The sequence below is a fragment of the Rattus norvegicus genome, chromosome 1 (assembly GCF_021556685.1).
Source record: "Rattus norvegicus strain SHRSP/BbbUtx chromosome 1, alternate assembly SHRSP_T2T, whole genome shotgun sequence".
Lineage (NCBI taxonomy): Eukaryota > Metazoa > Chordata > Mammalia > Rodentia > Muridae > Rattus > Rattus norvegicus.
In genome coordinates this window covers 134,410,309-134,431,875 of record NC_141534.1, presented here as the reverse complement: position 1 = coordinate 134,431,875, position 21,567 = coordinate 134,410,309, and the positions used below count along the sequence as shown (strand labels likewise).

Here is a 21,567-nt window from a genome sequence, read left to right as displayed (position 1 = left end):
AGGGCACTCTGTGCCTCTACAGCCTTCCTCCTCCAACCCTGGGGCCCCAGTCTGCTATGAGAAGAGCGGGAGACTGATTCCAGGTGAGGCACGAGCTACACAGTGGCCGGCCAGTGTTCCACAGAACTGTCAAAGCCATTAAAAACAAGAAAGTGCTGTAAGAGATGTAACAACTAATGTGTTTGTGATGCCCTAGATGGGACCTTAAAGGACCCTAACTCAGGGTATGTGTGTGGGAGACTGAGGAACCTGGGTAAACGGTGCAGTCCTTACCAGTCTTCTGTCCATTAAAATGTTTATCTTGTCTCTGGGTGGTGGTGGTGCACTCCTTTAATCCCAGTATTCAGGAGGCAGAGACAAGTGGATCTCTGAGTTCGAGGCCAGCCTGGTTTATAGAGAGAGTTCAGGTTACACAGAAAGACCTGTCTTTAAACCAGCCAACCAACCAACCAATGAGCCAATCACAACCCACAAATTTTTGTTTTGTGTGTTTTTGCTGGAACCTCCCTCTCTTTTCTCATTTTTAAGACTCCAGAACCGGGGGTTGAGGATTTAGCTCAGTGGTAGAGCGCTTGCCTAGCAAGCGAAAGGCCCTGGGTTCGGTCCTCAGCTCTGGGTGGAAAAAAAAAAAAAGACTCCAGAACCGAAGTGGGAACAGTTGGGCATGGTAGTGGGTGCCTGTGATCCCAGCAATGAATGGGGAGGAGGAGACGGGACTTCCCTGGTGTTTACTGACAAGCTGGTCCCACTTACCCAAGGTGAGCTCCAGGCCAGTGAGAGACCCTGTCTTAAAGAAGAAAAAAAAAAGAAAACAGAGTATGTTTGAAGACATCTGAGGTTGTCCTCTGGCCTCCACATGCATTACAGACATATGCACAGATGTGAGCACACACGTGACTGTTTCCTCTTGGTTATCACCTGTTCCGATGACTTGAGAGACCTGTAGCAGGCTTTCAGATACAGAAGTGGATGGGCTTAGTTCAAAATCCCAGCTCCACTACTGGCCTGTGTAAAAGATGGGAATCTCTGCTGAGTTAAACCTTGTGCTGTCAGTATAGTCTCTCTCCAGACCAGACCTCTACTAGTGAGGTAAAAAACACCCCAACAGCAAAACAACAGCAACAGCAACAGCAACAACAACACATTTTGTGGGAAGGTGTTGGTAAAGGCCATAGTTTTTTTGTTTTTATTTTTTTAAGATTTATTTATTTTATTTATGTAAGTACACTGTAGCTGTCCTCAGATACACCAGAAGAGGGCGTCAGATTCCATTACAGATGGTTGTGAGCCATCATGTGGTTGCTGGGAATTGAACTCAGGACCTTTGAAAGAGCAGTCAGTGCTCTTAACCTCTGAGCCATCTCTCCAGCCCAAGGCCATAGTTTTTTAAATGGTGTTAAATATATATATATAAAATATATATATATCAGTAAGTTCAGCGAATCCATTCACACCCACTATGTTTCTGGTACTTTCCCATCCCACTCTTGCCTCCTTCCCCAGGACCTGGTGACTAGTATTCTTTTGTACTCATATTGTTGAGCAGCAAGTGTCTAGAACTTCTGACTCTGCAGAACAGACACTCTGCTGATTTAACCATGGTCCCCACCTCCCCCTCCATTTGGCTTCTGATGCCTACCATTCTACTTCCTGTCTCTCTGATACTGGCTGTTAGTTATTCCGTGGAAGTGGAACTATATTGAGTTTTGTGACTGGCTTGCTTTGCTTAGGATACTGTTTTCAAGATTCATCCATGCCGTTGAGCGTACTGGTACATTCCTAAAACCTAGACCAATGGTTCTCAACCTTTCTTATGTTGTGGTGACCCCCAACCATAAGATTGTTTTTGTTCTTACTTCATAGCTGTAATTTTGCTAATGTTACGAATCATAATATAAATATCTTTGGAGATAGAGGACTGCCAAAGGGGTCTCAACCCACAAGGTTAAGAACTCCTTTTTTTTTTTTTTTTTTTGGTTCTTTTTTTTTCGGAGCTGGGGACCGAACCCAGGGCCTTGCGCTTCCTAGGCAAGCGCTCTACCGCTGAGCTAAATCCCCAACCCCGAGACAGGATCTTCTTAAAGGTGGTCTAATTCCCTATCGTGCCTGTGTTTCTTACCGGCTCATCTTCTGTGGACACTTGGATGGCGTCTTCTACACCACTGTGAACAGAGCTACAAACTTGCAGTTTGGGGTATATGCTCAGAAGTGGGGTACTGGGTCATATGACCAATCAGAGGTAGTTTAGGAACTACCAAGTTTTCCACATCTTCAGAAATACCAAAAATATGAGCTTCACCTTGGTGAATGGCCAGAGCATGGCCTTCTGCCTTCCTTGGTGTCTACACAGGTCCTCAGACAGGCCCAGGATTCTAGAGATCCTTCTCAGGAAGGGATGCAACAGTGCTTTAAAAGCCTGTCTTCGGGCTGGAGAGATGGCTCAGTGGTTAAGAGCACTGACTGCTCTTCCTGAGGTCCTGAGTTCAAATCCCAGCAACCACATGGTGGCTCACAACCATCTGTAATGAGATCTGATGCCCTCTTCTGGTGTGTCTGAAGGCAGCTACAGTGTACTCATATACAATAAAAAATAAAATCTTAAAAAAAAAAAAAAAAAAAAAGCCTGTCTTCACCTACTCACTCTCAGTGCGTTATAAAGCATTTCAACCTGTTAATGGGTTCCTGGGTCAGGCTATTCCACCTTAATTAAACTAATCCTCACATTATGATCAAGAAATCTCATAAAAATGATCTGTAACAACATCACACATAGTAGATAAAATGAATTAGTGTGAACCACACGGAAATGAGGAGTGACAATTCCTGCGACCCTCCCGGAGGCCCTTATCTGCTACAGAAACAAAAAGGAGCTGACATGTTGGTCCAAACAAGAGTAAAGAATTAGGGAAAGCAGTTAAGGAAGGAAAGAGGCCCTTAAAGATTTACGTCTGTCCAACGAAGCCCACTCCAGTGCATGAGTCCTGAGCAAGTGCCATGTATCCTAACCACAGAGCACTAGGGAAGAGATATTGAAGTGTGCATCGTCATGCCCTGTGTCATCCAGACACCAGCTAATGGGGTAGCGTGCCCTGTCAAATGTTTTTATTAATGGGACACATGATCAAGAATATTTGGAGACAGTGACAGGATAGAGGATCCCTGTCATTCATCCTAGACTGGCACATCAGTTTGGAAGAATCACATAAAGGATACTGGGGGGCTGGGGCAAGCCCCCAATGTGGAGGACAGAACTTGACAGTGCTCAGGCAGAGTCGCCTTTAACCAGCACCTCAGGATTTCTCAAGAGATCCCTCTTTTGACACTGCTTCCTGAAATGTCTTCCATTTAATTGTGTCCCTGTGGACTTTGGTTGTCCCCTGAGTAGGATGGGGCTGGCATCTACCGTTCCCAAGGCTGCGGGGAGGAGATGCTTAGTGCAGTGCCAAGGGTCCTTCAGGGGCAGCCTAGGATGATGACTGGACTCTTCATTAACTCAGAAAAATGGTACATTATATTCCTGGAAACATCTTACCAAGTAAAGCGGTTCTGAACTCGGGACTGGGCCTGCTGCTGTGCTTCCCTTCGCAGAGGAGATGGGTTTTCAGTGGTCTTTGTAATATCTGTGGACTTTGGTACATCGTTTTGTCTTAATGGCTACATCATCCTCCACTGGTGGCCACCCTCTGTCCTGCCTCCTCCCTCTACCAGTCTTTTCCTTTCTTCAGTGTTGGAGATGGAACCCAAGACTTTGTTCATGCTAGGCCAGGCAAGTTGCTCCAACACTCAGCCTAGCCTTATTCTTGGCTCTGTAATACTTCTCCATATACCTGGTGAGCTCTCCCAGGTATGGCTTTCACTGCTCTCTTCACAAGCCTCCAGCCTGGATGGTGTTGGAACCCAGGCCAGGATCTCTGTATACCTGATCCCCTCCCCCCACCCCCACCTCTTCTTTCCCCCTCAGAGCAAGGGAACTCTCTCTCTCCCTCCTCCCATTGTTACTCTTGCTTGTGGAGCCAAGCAGAGAAAATGATCACTGAGCTATTTTAGACTCATGAACGGTGACCACGTGATAAGTTGGGGGAAAGATGAATAGATGGGGGAGGAGAACAGGGGAGGGGAAGGAGAGACAAGAATTATGCAAAAAAAAAAAAAAGAAAAAGGAAGAAAAGAAGGAAGAGAAAGCGGGAAGGAGAGAGAAAGGAAGCAGGGAGGAGACCTTTGTATACTTCCAAACTAACCCTTCAAGATCCAAAGAACATCTCCTCCAAGTGGCCCTCCAGCTGCACGGCCTTGCCTGACTCCCATGGGCACATATGTCTGCATTGCACAAGGTAGGGAAGCCGAGGCTTGGGAGGTTCCAACCTTTGTCTAGAAGCACCTCATCCTCCAGGAAGATCAGCACAGACAGAGAGGTCACCCACCTGCCTCTGAGGACTACCTCCCCAGAGCCCTGAGAAGTACCTGGGCTCTCCTGCCTTGGATCCGTGGACGAATCATCTTACCCAGAAGGCATACATATGGTTGGGTGCCAGGAAATGCCAGGAAAGGAAGTCAGGCACAGCTCAGGCAGAAATGGAAGCACAAGATGGGCTTCACATTCCTGGCTGAACTGGAACCAAAGGCATGCGCACACTTCTAAGATCTTAGGCTCCTGGTTTTCTTTCTTCCAACCCTTTTGCTATTTCTACTCTGCCTGGAAGGAGAATGCCTACATCCTTCTCTGCCTCACCTAGCCTTCCATTACCTCCTGCCCCTGCCCTCTCCTCCCCTCCCCTTCTCCTGCTTTTCCCTCCCCTCTTCCTCTTCCTCATTCCTTCCTTCCTTCTTTTCCTCTACCCTCCCTCTCCTGTTCTCTCTTTAAAACAAACAAACAAAAAATCCATGGCTTTTGCTTCTAAAATCTTATCTGCACAGTGACCTCTCTGCCACTTCCAGGCACACAGAGCCGAGGGACCAGCTCCCTTTGGATACTTCAAACTGACCCCAAGATAGCCCTGCCGCACTGCACCTCCTCCATTTGCTTAAGAGATTGCTCTAAACTCTTTGTTTCCTGGCTATAATCCTTCCATGGCTTCCTATTGTCCCGGAGAAGTCCACACCTGACTAAGCACTCCACCCAGTCTCTGGAGTCTTCTCAAGTTTCAACCCCCATCCTTCCTGGGGTGGAGTGTCCCTGTTGTACCTTCGGTAGGGATGACTAGGGACTCATCAGATTACACTGGACAGTTGGTGTTTGGATTAGCAGCAGGGTGCAAGGCTAGATGATTTATGTGCCTTGTGGCATGCAAGACACCTGTCAGCTGTTGAGAATGGCACGTCATACCAATTTCCCAAAGGCCTCTTGTGCTTCCTTCTGCTACCCTAGCCACCGCTGCTGCCACGTGTGTTTCCAGCCTCTTGCTTTGGCTCATTTTCATCTGTCGACAGACCTCAGTGCTGCAAACATGGTTTGTTCAGATGTGTCTCCCTAGGTGCCCCCCGTTTCAGGAAGTACAGCTGAGTGAGGCTGTGGCTGTTTCCTGGTTCGTGGTCACTTTGAGTCCCTCCATACCAGGAAGGGTGGGTTGGGGCTAAGAAAAGACCTGGGCATATAGTCTGGGTGCCTTTGTGCCCAGGCAACTGAGGCAACGCCCCCACACCCCACCCCACTTCGTGTTTTGCAGGAACTCTCCAAGCTGGGCTTAGGGGTGGACATAGAACTTCAAACTCTGCAGCTGCCTGTGGATTACAGGGAGGTAAAACAGAGGCTCACTGCAATCTGGGAAGAATTTCAACCACAAGTAAGTGATACCTGGAGAGGCTGTGGGTCTGAGAAACTGATGATGGGCCCAGGGCCTAAAACTTTCTGGACCTTGATCTAGATTTGAAGGTTGGAGTGCACCTTTCCCCTGGGGCCCGTTCAAGAATGTGAACTACAAGCTTCTGTCATAAGATTCTGGGTCTGTGTATAAGTTTATGCTGAAACATGAGATAGATCTTAAAAGATGACTGGGGGCGGGGTGTGTGTGTGTGTGTGTGTGTGTGTGTGTACAAAATGGGAATCTTGTATTCAAGCCAGGACTCAAGGATAGCTTACACCTAAAAGAGAAGTCCTGAATTTAAGCCCTGTGTATGGCTAATTCTGGCTGTTCTGAGGGGTTTAAGGTAAAGAGCTTTGGGCCCAAGAAGGTCTGATGGTGATCCACTCAGGGTCTGCCCACCTTCAAAGCATCCTGCCAGAGGCCTGATGTGGTGGCACACACCTTTAATCTTGGCACTCAGGAGGCAGAGGCAGGCAGATCTCTGTGAGTTTAAGGTCAGCCTGGTTTACATTCTGAGTTCAAAACCCCATTTCAACAAAACAAAAAAGTCCTCTGCCTAGATAGTAACTGAATATAAGCACTGTGTAAACAGGGGGGACAATGCCAGGTGTGGTGGTGCATACGTTTAATCCCAGCACTTGGGAGGCAGAAGCAGGTGGATCTCTATGAGTTCAAAGCCAGTCTGCTCTACAAAGAGAGTTCCAGGACAGCCAGGGCTGTTAGAGAAACCCTGTCTCGAAAAAAAGAAGTGTGTGTGTGTGTGTGTGTGTGTGTGTGTGTGTGTGGTGTGTGTGGTGTGTGTGTGTGTGGTGTATGTGTGTGTGTGTGGTGTGTGTGGTGTGTGTGTGGTGTATGTGGTGTGTGTGTGGTGTATGTGGTGTGTATGTGTTGTGTGTGTGTCTGTGTGTGTGTGTGTGGTATGTGTGTGTCTGTGTGTGTTGTGTGTGTGTGTGGTGTCTGTGTGTGTTGTGTGTGTGTCTGTATGTGTGTGTGGTATGTGTGTCTGTGTGTGTGTGTGTTGTGTGTGTGTGTGTGTGTGTGTGTGAGATATCTTCATCCAAAGGATGAAGGAAATCAGACACAGCACAGTGTGGTGAGACACTGACCAAACACTACAACAAAATCCTCTGCAACTGTTTTCAAAAGAGGAAAAATAGAGCCTAGTAAAATTTAATCAGACTGTTGCTAGTTTCCTTTATGGAAGTTTCATTAAAAAGATAAATGATTCCGCTAAAAGCCAGTGTCTCCTAGGGTCATCTTAGATACCTGCTTGCCCCTACACACCCATGGGGAAAGAGAACACACAACTTCATACGAGCCATTTGAAATAGAAAAGTCCTTAAAAGTTGATGTAGCATGCTTAATTCAACCCAAAGATACGCTCCTTTTGTGTCAGCACCATTAACTGGGGGCCTAGGCAGGGATGCTGGGATCTCCTAGAGGACTTGGAGCTTGATAGGTTTTGTATCTGGGAGCAGGCTCTACCATCACCATCCCTGGGCTTTTCTGTACATCTAGTGATCTGGTGTCTGGGATTTCTGATATGTATGTTCATACAGCTTGCTGTGCATGTGGGCATGGACACCTCCACCAAGGCCATCTTTCTGGAACAGTGTGGTAAGAACCGAGGCTATCGGGACTCCGATGTAAGAGGCTTCCAGCCTGAGGATGGAGTGTGCCTCCCAGGGGGCCCGGAAGTGATGCTGTCCGTTATCAACATGAAGGAGGTCTGTCGGCGTGTGGCTGTTGAGGATGTCGAAGTGGCCTTTTCCCGAGATGCGGGCAGGTACTTCAGGTGTCCATGTGGCCAGCAGGTGTGAGAGAGGGATTGTCCTTCAGAGTCCCTTCTCTCTCCTCGAGATGCTGTCCATGTGGCTGGACAACTCCAAAATTCCCCTTATTTGTCACAGGCACTACAAATTAATTTAACCCCTTCTCCAAACGCTGACAGCCCCTCCCCACCCCAAGCACCTTCTCCCCTCCTCCAGGGATAAAGACATCTCCGAGGGAAGATGGCAGTAAGGGAGCTACTGTGCTGAAGGTGCTTTACCACTAGTTGTTTGAAAGGCTGGCTCGATACTGTCCTGACCACTTGCTGGTCACTAGACTATGAGCCCAAGAACCAATGTCTGTCTGGCGTATTCTTAGGCCATGTCCTTTTTCTATCAGAAGAATGAAACTCAAGTGGTTGTGGGCATGTGGGCATGGACACCCACAAACTCATGCTTTATGAAAACTGGACTGACTGTGTCTGACAGTGACAAGATCTGGGAGTAATGGGGAGTTTCGTGTGGTTGCAGGTACATCTGTGATTACACCTACTACCTGTCTCTGCACCTTGGGACTGGGCATGCAGCACTCATCCACGTCCCTCCTCTGTCACCCTGCCTCTCAGTCAGCCTTCTGGGCAAAGCCTTGCAAGTCATCATCCAAGAAATGCTGGAAGAAAGTGGGGAAGTCCAGACTCAAAGAACTGCAGCTTAAGGGACACAGCGGGGGGGGGGGGATGCCTTCATTAGATGATGTTTCAAGTGTGGGTGGAGAGGCAGTTGTACTGTGAGAGGCTCTAAATAAGTGACTAGTGAAACGGTTACAAAGCTAGGGGTGGTGGCATCAGGTGGACACACAGAATCAGACTTATTTTAGTGTCTAAAGTAAGAAGAAAAACCCCAAAGGCAGATGCTTCATAAGGGGATTAACTAGGGGACGCTATGACTTTCTTGACAATAATATGCAAGACACTGGTCTCCCTTCCAAGGCTGCGTGGTCCTTCCTGGATTGGTGTGATGACAGAGCTGCTTCAGAGGGTCCAGAAAAGGCAGGCTTAGCCCTGGCTCAGGGGGCCCAGATTCTGATCCCCAAGCTTGTCATTTAGGTCTTGTGAATGGCTTTGGGGCCACCCAGTCTCTAGTCCCCGCCATCATCTTTTTTTAAAAAAAAGATTTATTTATTTTATATAAGTACACTGTAGCTGTCTTCAGACACACCAGAAGAGGGCATCGGATCCCATTACAGATGGTTGGGAGCCACCATGTGGTTGCTGGGATTTGAACTCAGGACCTCTGGAAGAGCAGTCAGTGTTCTTAACCACTGAGCCATCTCTCCAGCCCCTCACTTGTCATCTTAACGATTCTTAGATGAGCAGTTCAGTGGTACTTATTATTCACACTCTGCTAGGCGGTCAAGCGCACAGTCCGTCTCTAGCCCTTTCTCTGTAACCACTTGTGGTGACATATGAAATGCCACCCCGTCCCCCCTGTGTTTGAATCGCTTGGTCCCCAGTTTGTTCCTGATTTGGAGGGCTGTGGAATCTTTAGATAGTGGATCCTTGCCTGAGAAGCGAGTTACTGTCAGCGAGCTTCTCCCCCACTTCCTTTTCACTCTCCATTCCTGACTGCAGATGCCACGTCAGCAGCCGACTGTCTCCTGCTGCCCCTCTGCCTTCCCTGCGTGTGGTGTGCCTTCTGCCTCCCTGAACTGTACACCAGGACAAGCCCTTTCCTCCTTAAGTTGCTTTTGTCAGGGTGCCCTGTCACATTAGGAATGATGGTAATGCTTTTGAAAACTCCAAGTCCACAAGAAATCTGCCTGCGTCTGCAAACAAACAAAACCCCCCAAAACCCAACTTTACAAGACTCCCTCTACCTGCCAATAAACCTGGAACATTTTATACATGACAGAGCCAAGCCATACTACGGCGGATCAAAGCCCAAGGTGGATTGGGAAGGTCCCATGCAGACATGCAGACCCCTCTCTGAGCAAAGAGGCAGGTCAATCTCTTGAGATCTAGGACAGCCTGGTCTACAGAGTGGGTTCCAGGGCAGCCAGGGCTACACAGAGAAACCATTATTTCAAAAGGGTTAAAATAAAAAAAAAAGTGACTCGGATTCAGAGGAGAGGGGAGTCTAACCTTTAAAGGTCTACTAGTACCTTCATCCTTAGAAGTGGCTGCCTCTGCCAGGCAGGTTTTTTGTAAGACCTTCAGTGCAAGCTAGAGGCATAGCTCCAGTCTGGGACAGGACAGAAATAAAACTTTCATAGTCACCTAGTGAAGCTCCTTGGGCATTTGGTGAGCAAAAACTCTGGGATAGAACCAGATTGGAAGGTGTGCGCTTTCAAAATGACCTTTTGATTATACCTGCTGGGTTTGGTTACTCAAGATACTCACTGGGTCTTGAGTCCCTTCTGATTTGCTTCTGAATCGTCTTACCATTCAGTTCTTCATCCGGTGTCCTGATTTTATCAGTTTCCCCACCGTCAGTGTTCAGTGAGAAGGCTGTCCACGCTCCCAAGAGTCTAGAATGTACGTTTGCTTCATTTTCCAACCAAAACTGCCCACCAACTTCCCAGGACGAAGATGGAGAGGTGGACATTTCAGAGTACCCGTGGGCAACCTAACTATTCATCGCCTTGCAGTCAAGGCAGTGGTTCCCTCCAGCACCCTCTGAGGCACCCCAACTGTGAAGCATTACCAAGGGCATGAAAATGTACACACTCAAGTTTCCGGCAACCCAGCCCCACCCGCAGGCTCACACATACCAAACCCACCGTGGCCTTTTGTCCCACGAAGGCCGGGAGACAGGTCCACCTGTAAAGCAGCATGGAAACCTGTGCTTCACGTAGTCTAATTTTCCTCGAGCTGATTTGATGGGGAGACAGGAGCTTCTCCAAGCTCAACAGCAATTTGCATTCGGAGAAACTCAGCTGTCAGGGATGCGGTGGCTGAGCATTTCCGAGTGACACGAGTGAACGCACCATGGGAGGGCTCGGCTCCCCGAGGAAGTGGGGGATGGTTCCAGAAGGGAGAGGAGACAAAAGGTGCATACAGAATTCTTTTATTTAACTTAATTCATGTGGTACTTTAACTACTAGAAAAAAGCAGAGTAATAGACTCAAGTGGCCTTAGCTTCAGCCATTCAAAATAGACAAAGTTTCTTTTTTTCATAATGTAAAGAGTCCCGAGTATGTTGCCGCAACAGGAATAAATTCTTACAACAGAATATACAAAAACATTGAATTTTTTTTCATCTACTGATTTTTTTTTATATATAAACAGAGGGTTTTTTTTTTTTAGGAATAATTTACACACAGAAAGTTATTTTATGTAACAAATTGGCCATATTTATCTTTTTTAGACTTTTTTTTCTTTTTTAAGAAAAAATTTAACAAGAAAACTCAGAAATGCATTATTGACGATGCATCTGTTCCGTCCCGCTTTCTGATTTGACTTTATTTATTTATTATTTTTTAAAATCCCAGAGGTAGATAAGCTCTGGCAAAGTTCTCACCTCAACCTCACTGGCTTAGGAAGCAGACAGGGGATGCCACCGGCAGGCACCCGTGCCTGGGTACTGTGTCTGCACACTGCCTGAAATCCACAAGAAACTGAAAAAACCATACCAAACCCACCGACGGTTCCTAGACCTTTCTCCTGTAGTGTTAGAAAGTTCCAGATGTTCTCAACAACGGTGTCTTGTGGAACCATAGAGACACGGCCAATAATGCACAGGGAGCCAAAGGACATGGATTTTAATTCTAAAAAAAAGGGGGGGGGGATGAGGGGGCACACGCTGTGGTTTTTGTTACCAGTTTGTTCTGTATTGGTTAAAAAAAAATGGACCTTCAGCATTCGGCATTAAATACAGGTAGGCACAGCTTTCATTAGGGCCTGAGGCACATGTGCCCATGGCCTGCACAACAGAATCATGTGACCACTGTGAAGCCTCTCAAGTGTCCTGAAACCCTCCCATCTCCACCGTGTTGCAAGACTAGAATCAGCCACACCAGCCAGATGTCACCAGTGAGTGCCATCTCTTGCTGGGTGGCAACACACCCGCTACTTCCATGGCCAGCGAGATTCTTGGTTCGTTCTATCTGTTTAGGCGGCTATACTCCACCGGGAACAGTAAGTAACAGATAATTCCATTCCCCAGCACAGGGTTCCAAGACCAAGATACTGAAGAATTCAGAAGTACTTTTTAAACCACTGGCATTCCTTTTGTCTTTTTTTTTGTTTTGTTTTAATTTTTTTTTAAAAATTTTTATTTTTTACAAACTAGAGCAGAAAGCATATGGGAAAGGGGCGAACCACAATTTGGGTCCCGGGGAGAATTTTTTTAATTAATTAATTTTTTAAAAATTTTTTATTTTTTATTTTTGGCATATTGTAAAGCTAGCTAGTAAACAAGTGTCAAAAAAAAAAAAACAAAGAAAAGAAAAAGAAAAAAGAAAACAAAGGGAAAAAAAAAAGACCACAAACACATATTTTTTTGCACACGGAGAGGAAAAAAAGGTGTTTTTAAATTATTTCGGCAATTATAAACTACAAACATTTTATAAAATTATTCTATGTTCTTACAAAAATGCAATGAAACATTTAATTAGTTCTTGTAAACCAGATCTTCGTCAACGACTACCCGTAATCTACTGGACTTAGAAGCCCTATTGGACACGATAATGAGTAATGGAAAGATGCGGACACAAATGTGGACACACAAATCAGTGATTATGAAGCTCTCACAGAAATAAGAGAAATCAAATCCCTAACGTCATGCCCCAGACTGACCACTCATCTGATGAGCGTGATGGCGTCCGAGTTCTTCAGCATGTGGCTTAGCTCTTGGAGAAGTCCCCAGAGCAGGATGCCGAGTTTCTTATCTGACACCAAAAGCCCACAGATGACTCCACAGCCTCCGTGTGGTCCTGACACCTTCAGGAACCATCAGGTCCAGATGTGGTCCATGCTTCTTCCAGGCCCTTTACCCCTCTGTCAGCAATTCCTGTCTCGTCATGATGCCGGTTACCATAGTTTCCTACTGCACCCTCAATCACTCTGCCATCCCATCACAGAATGTTCGTCCCTCTAAATTGCCAACTGGCCATCCAAGTTGGAGACCCAAAGCAAAGACCCCTGGCCTGTCCAAGGTCTGTAACTTCAGCATCTCTGGCAAGAGGGGTTCAATTTTAAACAAACATCCTGTCTTGAAGTTCTCATTTGAACCTCCACCTACTTCAAAGTGGAGTGATAAGATTTGACCATCACTGGTTCTTAAGGAGTGAATCTCTCTGGTCCAGGTTTCCCAATGCAACTGCTTAGCCCAGGAAATGAAAAGGCATCAGACAGACATAAAAGTAACATTAAAAACAAAACAAAAGAATCCAAACCGTAAATTCATTACTGCTAAAATGGGCTGAAGCACTGGGATGGGGTGGTCCTGTCTCCTGCAGGATGCCAATGTTTAAGAAGGGAGTTGCCTTTAGCACTGTGTGGCCACTCTCAAGAGGACCCAACAACGACAACTGAGGACCTTGGGTAAGCATCCCGGACTTCTCACCCATGTGAGCTCAGCGTGACCTTGCCAGCACCACTTGCTTGCCTCAGGTACGGCCATTGCCAACATAGGTGGGCTCCTAAGGGCCAGGCTCCGGGAGCTCAGACTTACAACTGGCATCACACAGACAGAGCTCATCTGTCAGGCCCCCTAGAAACACTCCCGTGTACCACTCCGCCATCTGCTCATCCCACGATGATCACCCTTCTGTTTTATGAAGCTGCTTTTCCCACCATTGAATTGTCCCGAGTCCTAAAGAAAACAGGCAGGCAGGAGAGACCAGTGATGGCCTTGAACAGTCTTTTATATCTCAAGGAGGAAGCCTCATCCCCAACTATGAATCCAATGTTAGGGCATTCCTGAAAGGAGGTGGGGGAAGCGTGGGCCTCGCACAGCTCAGGTTCGACTCCGCGATTCAGGAAGGGTTGTGTGTGTGTGGGGAACACCTGAACACTTGCGTCGCCTGCATGCTGTGCCTCAGTGGTTCGTGTTACTTCAAGCAGTGTGAGCTCCTATCAGAGGAGGGGGGTGCGTGAAAAAGGCCACAACTCAGCTTGGAAAGATTACTTGAAGCACATAAGGAGAAAAATCAGGAAGAGGCGGGGAACACCAGCGTGAGATCAGGCTAGAACTGTGGATATGATGCCTTGCAACGGTCAGGGTGGGTCGATCCAGCAGGATGACTGCACCCTCACACAAGCTGACTTTTTCTTTTACTGAAGTATTTTTGGAGCATTTGCTATGATGGACACTACACCGTTAGTGCCGTCTCTCTACTTAAAGAAAAAAAAAAAAACAAAACACCCACGCAAAACAAAAGGACACCAACAACTCGGACAGTTTTAAAAATAAGAAAAAGAAAAATCCTTAAAAATCAATTGAGTGAGCTGTAGAAATCCAGTTGTGGAAAACCGGCAGGTATGTGCAAGAGAGGAGAGGCCACTATACCAGAGAAGTCACCCACAGTGTAGAAGAAAACCCTGATCAAACAGTTTCTCCCAGTGACCCTGTGAGCATCTTGGAACCCAGAGAAGACAGCATTCTGGCAGGAGGCAAAGGCCCCTGAGCTTAACTGAACTGTTAGGCAGTTCTCCACACTGTGGGGAAAAGATCAGCCACCATGTTTCTCAGCTAAAGTCCCCAGGGCCTGTGAGAGCAGCTGCTGGAGTTGAGGAGTGCACTGTCCACCCGTGAGCAGCAGATGGATGGGGTGGACAGAGGCAGAGCACAGGGAAGGCTAGGTGCCAACCACTGGCCTTCCAGCCTCAAGATTTGGTCAGTCCTTGTTTAGCCCTGGGGGGGCGGGGTGAGGGGGGAGGAGGAGGGAAGGACAGCAGCCTGCAGGGGGCGCAGGCTTTGTCTTGCCCCCTTTATTATACTGGCCTTCTGTCAGAAGCAGAGGGTGAGAGGAGAGCTCCCTGACTGTTGTACCTCTAAGAGGAACTGATGCAAAGAGAGCAATGGTGGCATGCCCCTGCCGCGGGTGCAGGTCTCAGAGGAGCAGCTGAGGGGCCAACAGGGCACCCTTACATGTGCACACATTGGGACTCTCAGACAACCTATGTGTGGGTGCCTCCTGCCCTCAAAACCTGGGAGTACCTGCTCTCTTAGGGATAGAATCTGTCAGTCATTCAATCTGTATAAAGTTCTGTTCCAAAGTCAGCCAGCTGAGATGGGCAGGTGACCCCCTCCACTGGCATGCTCTGTGCTCATGGTGGTTGCTGGGTTCAAAGTAGGGAATCAGGTGAGGTGAAAGACCAAAGTTGCCCTAGGAAAGGTGGGCTTTTGGGGATAGATCGGGAAGAGGCTGATTTGAGTTAGTGTTGCTTTGACCCCAGAATCCAGCCTAGCCCCTCTGCTTCCCCTGGGTATGTGGCCTATAGAGTGGATGAGGTTACCAGTGTCATTGGCCTACTGTCAGGTACTGAGAAGTGTGAGATGTATTTTACACACACACACACACACACACACACACACACACACACACACACACACACACGAAAAACAAGAGTGAGGTAGATAAATGTTTGAAAAACAAAACACCCCCCAAAACAAAAACTGTCCCATCTAATACACACATACACAGAGATACATACACCTTTTCCTTAGCATTTAAATTCATAATGGGGGGCTTCTCTACAGCGATTAAAACAGGCATCACAAAATAAATTACAACTCCTACATGAAATACCTTCTTCATAAGCTTTTCCCCCCTCCTCCTTTTCTCTATTTCTGTTACGGGGAAACACCGTGGGGCAGACGCTAGGGAGAGCCGTGAGCCTGAAAATGCAGACAAGCCCGGAGCTCCACGCTTTCTTTTCTGTGTCTAATCTCCAGTCACAACTGCAATCATCATCTTCCAACGTTTCTTTTACTCCTGATTTAAATATTCCCACCCAGAAGTGTCTCTCATGCTGTCACTACTCTGGTAAGAAGTGCTAAAAACTAAACAGAGCAGGACCCACAGGCCCAGAGAGCTGGGATTCTGGTTAAGGAGGAACAGCAAAGGGCCCTAGGGCCACCGCAGGGTCATCTCTGCTCCTCCTGTCACTTGGGCCTTCTGACCCAGGAGTGGGCTTTAGAACCCACAGAAGTTGAAGTTGCTGTTCCTGGCCATGGGGTGTTGGTGCCTTACACCCACTTCATGTGGAGGCCACCCCTTCAGACATGTTGGTTCTAAAGACAGGTGGGTCAGTCTAGTGAAGGAGATGGCAAGGTGGCCGATGGGCCACTGGGCCAGCTCTGCTGTGCCCTGGGGACTCAGCAGCTGTTTTCTGTTTTGTTTTTTTGTAGAAGATCAAATATTCATTTTAAAACAAAAATAATCCAATGACTACCGTCTGCAGTTAAAACTGCTATTGTATCCCAAAATTGATGTGTGTGTGTGTGTGTGTGTTGTATGTGTGTGTGTGTTGTATGTGTGTGTGTGTGTTGTATGTGTGTGTGTGTGTCAATCAAAGCAAAGAGAGAAAGCAAAGTGTGACTTTCAACAGTGGGGACTGGAAACACTAAACCAGGATGTGTGAGATTTTTTAACCATGTTGTTTCTGACCTGAGTTTGTGGCATGCCATGTACTGTAACAGACTCCAACGCTGTGTGCCGGGAGGTGCAGAAAAGAGAGAGCAGGGCCCAGGAGTACGTGGGCTCTGGCCTCCCATCCTCCCCACTCCCTTAACAGCGACTGTGCTCACAGAGCCTATGGGTTAGAGGATAATGAACGGGGCTTCAGGGAGCAGGGGAAGGGAGATATATTTATAAAAAGGCATCAAACAGTTCATGGCAAATTATGTCCTAGAAGCATCAGTTGCGGGAGAAGAGGAAGAAAAACCACACTCTAGTAAGCATAGGGAGTTTCTTGGAGTGAGCTTGGAAAGGAAGAAGGGTAGACCTGAAAGTTTCATAGATTAAATCCACAAAGATAAAGAACAACAACAACAAAAAAAAAAAATAGCAGCTTTTTTTTTCCTGTACAGACGTATAGATGTATATCTGAACTGTAAAAAAGTTATAAAACTGACATTAAAGACGATGCGTATGCAAATGTTTCAGGGTCTAACATAGAACTGAGAGACCCATGAAGAAGTCCTAGTAACAGACCATGTCAAAGCGTAGACTGCTGGGAGCCACTGCCTGGGCTGCTCCATGCTGCTGTGTGTCTGAGTCCCTTCCTCACACATCTGGACCAGTACCTGGGCCGAGTCCCTGCAACCCTTTTACATCTTGTGGCCTTCGGGGATGCCAGGAGGGAGGCTGGGAAGGGGGATGAGGCTGGTATGAGGACCACCTTGACCCACAACCTGACCTTCAGCCTTGCCCATGGCCATTTCCTCCAGAAATCTTGGGGGGCTGTGGGTGGGGTAGGGGTTGAGAACCAGTTCCACTTTCCCCTTCTTCAAGGAGGGCGGATTCCATCTTGTCCAGTTCTCCTAAACAGACCCAGGGGACGTGGGCTAGGAGAGCACACCGGGCACAGTGGAGGCCTCGATGACGGCGTGTCTCGCAAGTGGTATTATCAACCAGACTCCACGTTTCTTCCCATGCCTCTGGACAAAAGGAAATCAGCGCAGGGAGAACACGCATGTGAGAGAGAAACCAAACCGAAGACAGGATTTTGGCAAAAATGGCAGCGTGAAAATGATAACCACAGATGAACAATGGCCCTTTTAAATTTTTGGATGACCCTAAAAAAGGTTAAAGGTACAGTTAAAAAAATTCCATCTCAGTGTGTGATTTTTTTTTTCCTTTTTTTTTTTTTTTTCCTTTCTTTTTTGTAAAGACCTATGGTGTCAGGCAGGTGTGATGAGGAGCCCCAGGGCAGCCATTAAGTCAATTTGATTTAAAAAAAAAATAAATAAAGGCTTCCCCGCTGGGCTTTCCACTGGGAAGCGGAGAAAAGAGAGGAGAGCCTGGAAGTGGGAAGGGAGAGGAGAGAGAGGGAAGGCAGAAGAGAGAAAAGGCAGAGAATGAGGAGACTCAATTCTCGAGTGTCCTGTTGCTATTAAGAGCTGTCATTAAGGTTTGCAGAGGCCCATGTCAGTTAAGGGTTTGGGTAGGGAAATAAAAAAAGCTGCTTGCATATTGAAAAAAGGAAGGTCCCAAGTGTGTTTACTGCAGAGAAGCCGACTCCCGTGGGCAGCAAGGGCAGTTCTGAAGATCCACTGAGATACAGGAGGCTTGTGAATAGATTGTTACAACCTGCTCCCCCCTCCGCCCACCGAGTGAGCACACACGCACGCACGCACACACACACACACGTTACTGTTTGCACGTGCTTCGGGGTCCGAGGATCAGCAGGTTGAGGACTGGGGCAGAGGCAAGGCCCTCTCGTTGGCGCGTCCCCCATTCATGTGAGCGTAAGGCTGTCTCTCATCAAAACTGGCACGGAGAAGCAGCACGCCAGGGCCGTTCTCAGCCTTGTGTCCTGAGTGTCTTTCAGGCAGAGGCAGGGAGGCTGAGGAGGCCGAAGGGTCCAGCGGGACGCTCTCCATGTTCTCGGGCTCCAGCTCCAGCTCCATCTCCAGCTCCTCCGGCTCTGGAGGCTTGTTCTCCTCGCTGTAGTAGAAGGAGACCTCCTGGAAACTGGGCTCCATCTCATCCTTGATGCTTCCGATGATCTCCAGGAAGGAGGGCCGCATCTTGGGGTTGTACTGCCAGCACATGCGCATAAGTTCAAACCTGAGGGGGAGAAGGGAGGGGGTGAGCTGTCAGCTGAGGTCAGAGAGGTTCAGAACAACTGCACCACCTCTGCACTCCCTGGTTTCCCATCGGGGTGCCTCTGGCATCCTGCCATATATCTTGCCCAGAACCCCAGGCCTTGCCACAGTGCCAAGTCCAAACTCATTTCAAGGTTTGGTTCTCAGAGTCCATCCTGACTAGGGTTGTATTCGAGACAACACTGCTGAAGAAATACTTTGTCTGAAGCGCCTCTTCTAGCCATGCGTTAGCCTGAAGCAGGAAATCTCCATCTCTCAGTAATGAGAACCATAGCTTTCCTGACAGACTTCATTCTCTGTACCCCACACCAAGGCTTCTTCTAAGCTTCTTCCTGGCACCAGGGTGCCCCTGGCAGTGGGCCTGAGGGAGGAGGTGGCAGGGGTGCCAGACAGGAGGAGCACATGTCCCAAGCTTGCTATCTCACGCCAGCCCTGCTTACTGCCTATGTCCCTGCCCCGAAGATCTAGGATACCCAGAAGCAGAGTTCTCATAGAAACCTCAGGTCAGATGCCAACAAACCAAGGAAAGCCCGGAGCACCGGTTTCTTCTACAAACAAGGCCAAGGTAAAAAGAGTACAGAGCCCATGCTGCATCTCTATCGCTCCCACAAGGTCACAAACATTTGCAAAGCTCCCCCGCCCTCGAGAGCTACATGGGCCAGCTGGCACACAGGGCAGAAGAGAGGAGGAAGGCTGCTCATACAGCCGCCACCCTGACCAGGAAAGGCCTGGGTGTAGAGAGCAGAGGAAACTCTGAGTGTGTATTGTTGACACGTGCAAGGCCGTGTCAAGAACCCTGCCGCTCCAGTCCCATGGGAGTGCCGGAGTCTTCCCCAGTGACGCTCAGAGAGATGGTGAAGCCTTCCCCCGAGGAGGTCTGAGTGCAAATGCTGACAGTGTGTGCAGGACATGTCCACTGTCACATTCCCGTCTGGATGTTTAGCTGTTGAAGACAGCTCCCTTGCAGAGACTGCTCCTGCAGAGAGCTAAACTTGCCTCCTTGTTCAGTTGTATGTAATAAGCCCGCTGCCTTGTTTATCTGCACACAATAATCTGCATATATATATATATATATATATAAAACATACGGGGCTTCCAGAGCCCAGTCCACCCAGCTCCAGCTTTCCTTTCTTCGTTCCCTTGATGCCATAGTCAAGTCACAGTTCTGGTACCCAAGCCATGCAGACAGCCACACCTGGGCTCAGACAGACAGACAGACAGACAGACAGACAGACAGACAGACAGGACAGACAGAAAGCAAGGACAGGGTAGTGGTGATTCTGAGGGAAAGGGGTACCTAGCAGCTCCCATTCACAGGAGCATGAGACCACAGCACTTCCCACCTATGCTCCTCCAGGAAGTAGTGTTTGGAAACTCCTGCCTCAACAGACGCTTGACACTAAAATCCACCGAATGGAACTTCAAATATATGGGAACCTCTAGCATTCTGTCAGGCTGATCATTGGGCTACCTGGTCACTTCACTTCTTTACAATGGGCCCTGTAACTAATACCACAGGAGTAAAGCAGCCCATAGGTAGGGGTGAAAGTTGCCCGTGTAGAGAAAGGGACTCCTGCTCCTCTGGCCAACTTCCACACAAGCCCTAGGGTCAAGTCAGGTCAGGTGGAAGACAGTAACCTTAAGAGAACACTAGAAAAGGGTGTGTTGGCGGTCCATCCAGAATCAAGCATTCTGGAGGCCCAGGGCGTAGCCAATTACAGCCGAGCCAGAGGCAGCTTGGAGCCTGTTATGTGTTGAATTCTACTGGGACGGAGCTGGTTACATAGCACCTGTGGCTGTTTCTAAGGTCCTCTGCAGTTTGAGTAGTTGAGACAGAGGCTGTTTAGCTAGCAACCCTACAATATTTACTGTCTACTCCTCTGGGAGTGAAGAAGAAAAGTCCTGATAAAGTAGCCAATGCTTTCGATGGAGGAAAACAAATTGGACAGAAGACGAGGCTAACTAGGTATTCTCACTGGTACTAAGTGACTGGTCCCAATGGTACAGGACAGGTTACAGGTAGGGTACTAAGAGCTCTAGGCCCGAGAGTCATGTTAAAACAATACGGCTTCACTGAAGACACCTGAGTAAGAATAACCATGGTCCCACTAGCAGACTGCTCTCTCCTGGCTGTCCACAGCCAGTCAGATCTCACGCACAGACAGCAGGCAGGTGGCATGCTCCCCTACTCTGCTTATAAGGTGAAGAAGCCTGCTCTCCCCTGTCCCCATCATTTCCCGAAGGATTAATCGGAATGGGAGGCAAGCACAAGGAGCTCAGCTCTGTGGCCAGGCTGCAATTTCCTCTCTGGCTGACAGGCCTATCCCTGAATAGAAAAGTACACCCAGGGGCAAGAACATGAGATGTGTCTGGCCCCACGCCCCGTGGCCAGGGGTGGGGGTGGGGCTGAGGAGGTGCCACAAGCAGGGCACTGATGCAGTGACATCAGGAAAAACAAGCCATGTGATGCCTCTTTTAAATCATCCCAGAGCCAGCCCTTCCACTGCTGCCCATAAAAGGAAGTCTTTTTTGCTCTGTGCGATTTAAGACCTTGTTTTTTTATACTCTTTCCACAAGAAAACTCTCCAGTAGACTCTGGGATTAATAAGCTGATAAAAGGCTTTCTCTAAAAAGCACATTCTAAAACCACTGGACAGCTGTGATGAGCTGGAGCCCTGATTTACAGAATATGTCCCTTTTCGACGGTACACACCTAACTCTCCCCTAGGAGTGAGTGCTACCCTAGGGGTGTATGCACACCCTGTTTTCCCATCCCTCACTTGGCTTTCGAGCCCCCAAGCACACCCCATGTCTTGAGCTGGACAGGCTGCCATCTATGTGAGGCACTGACAAGCTAAAATATGCCCGGGAGCTCATGTATCTAGTCTCCCTGCCCAGTGTTAGTACTGTACTAGGCAGTGATAACTTACCAGAAGGTCCCACAAGACTAGCATTCCACGCAGCTAAAGCTGTTTTAGGGCCTACTTCTCAGCTGGGACACAGACAGAGATGCTATATAAGTCTAGTTGCTGGCACACAGTTGATGCCAGGGATGGCCTGGCAGACACTGTCACCTGCCTGTTATGATCAAACAATTTATCTCAACAAAACCAGCCCGGGATTTTCAGCATCCTGGGGTTTTGAATCTCGGAAAGGAAAAAAGCAGAAGTAGTCAGATTTGACTGAGTATGTCTCGCCTGCATCTGAGCTGGGGACACTTG

General features: G+C 48.1%; 2 protein-coding genes across 8 annotated transcripts in view; one reads left to right on the top strand and one right to left on the bottom strand.

The window, feature by feature from the left end:
- Pgpep1l (pyroglutamyl-peptidase I-like) overlaps window positions 1-10,806 on the top strand; it is a 29,911-nt gene extending 19,105 nt beyond the window's left edge. Inside the window, exons 1-4 of one of the 5 annotated variants that reach the window (XM_087601180.1) lie at window positions 5,346-5,447; window positions 5,664-5,780; window positions 7,361-7,587; window positions 8,102-10,627. In XM_087601180.1, coding sequence (XP_087457306.1) covers window positions 5,445-5,447; window positions 5,664-5,780; window positions 7,361-7,587; window positions 8,102-8,285 — 531 coding nt within the window. In that variant the 5' untranslated portion in view covers window positions 5,346-5,444 and the 3' untranslated portion in view covers window positions 8,286-10,627. Of the gene's footprint in view, window positions 1-5,345; window positions 5,523-5,663; window positions 5,781-7,360; window positions 7,588-8,101 lie in introns of those variants that run through there. The other 4 variants (XM_087601196.1, XM_087601183.1, XM_087601188.1 and 1 more) reach the window with 4 other exon arrangements.
- The window catches only part of Igf1r (insulin-like growth factor 1 receptor), a 294,388-nt gene continuing 283,441 nt past the window's right edge, over window positions 10,621-21,567 (bottom strand). For all 3 annotated transcript variants that reach the window (NM_001414181.1, NM_052807.3, XM_087638951.1), the window contains 1 exon segment: window positions 10,621-18,308. In NM_001414181.1, the coding sequence (NP_001401110.1) occupies window positions 17,921-18,308 (388 nt within the window). In that variant the 3' untranslated portion in view covers window positions 10,621-17,920.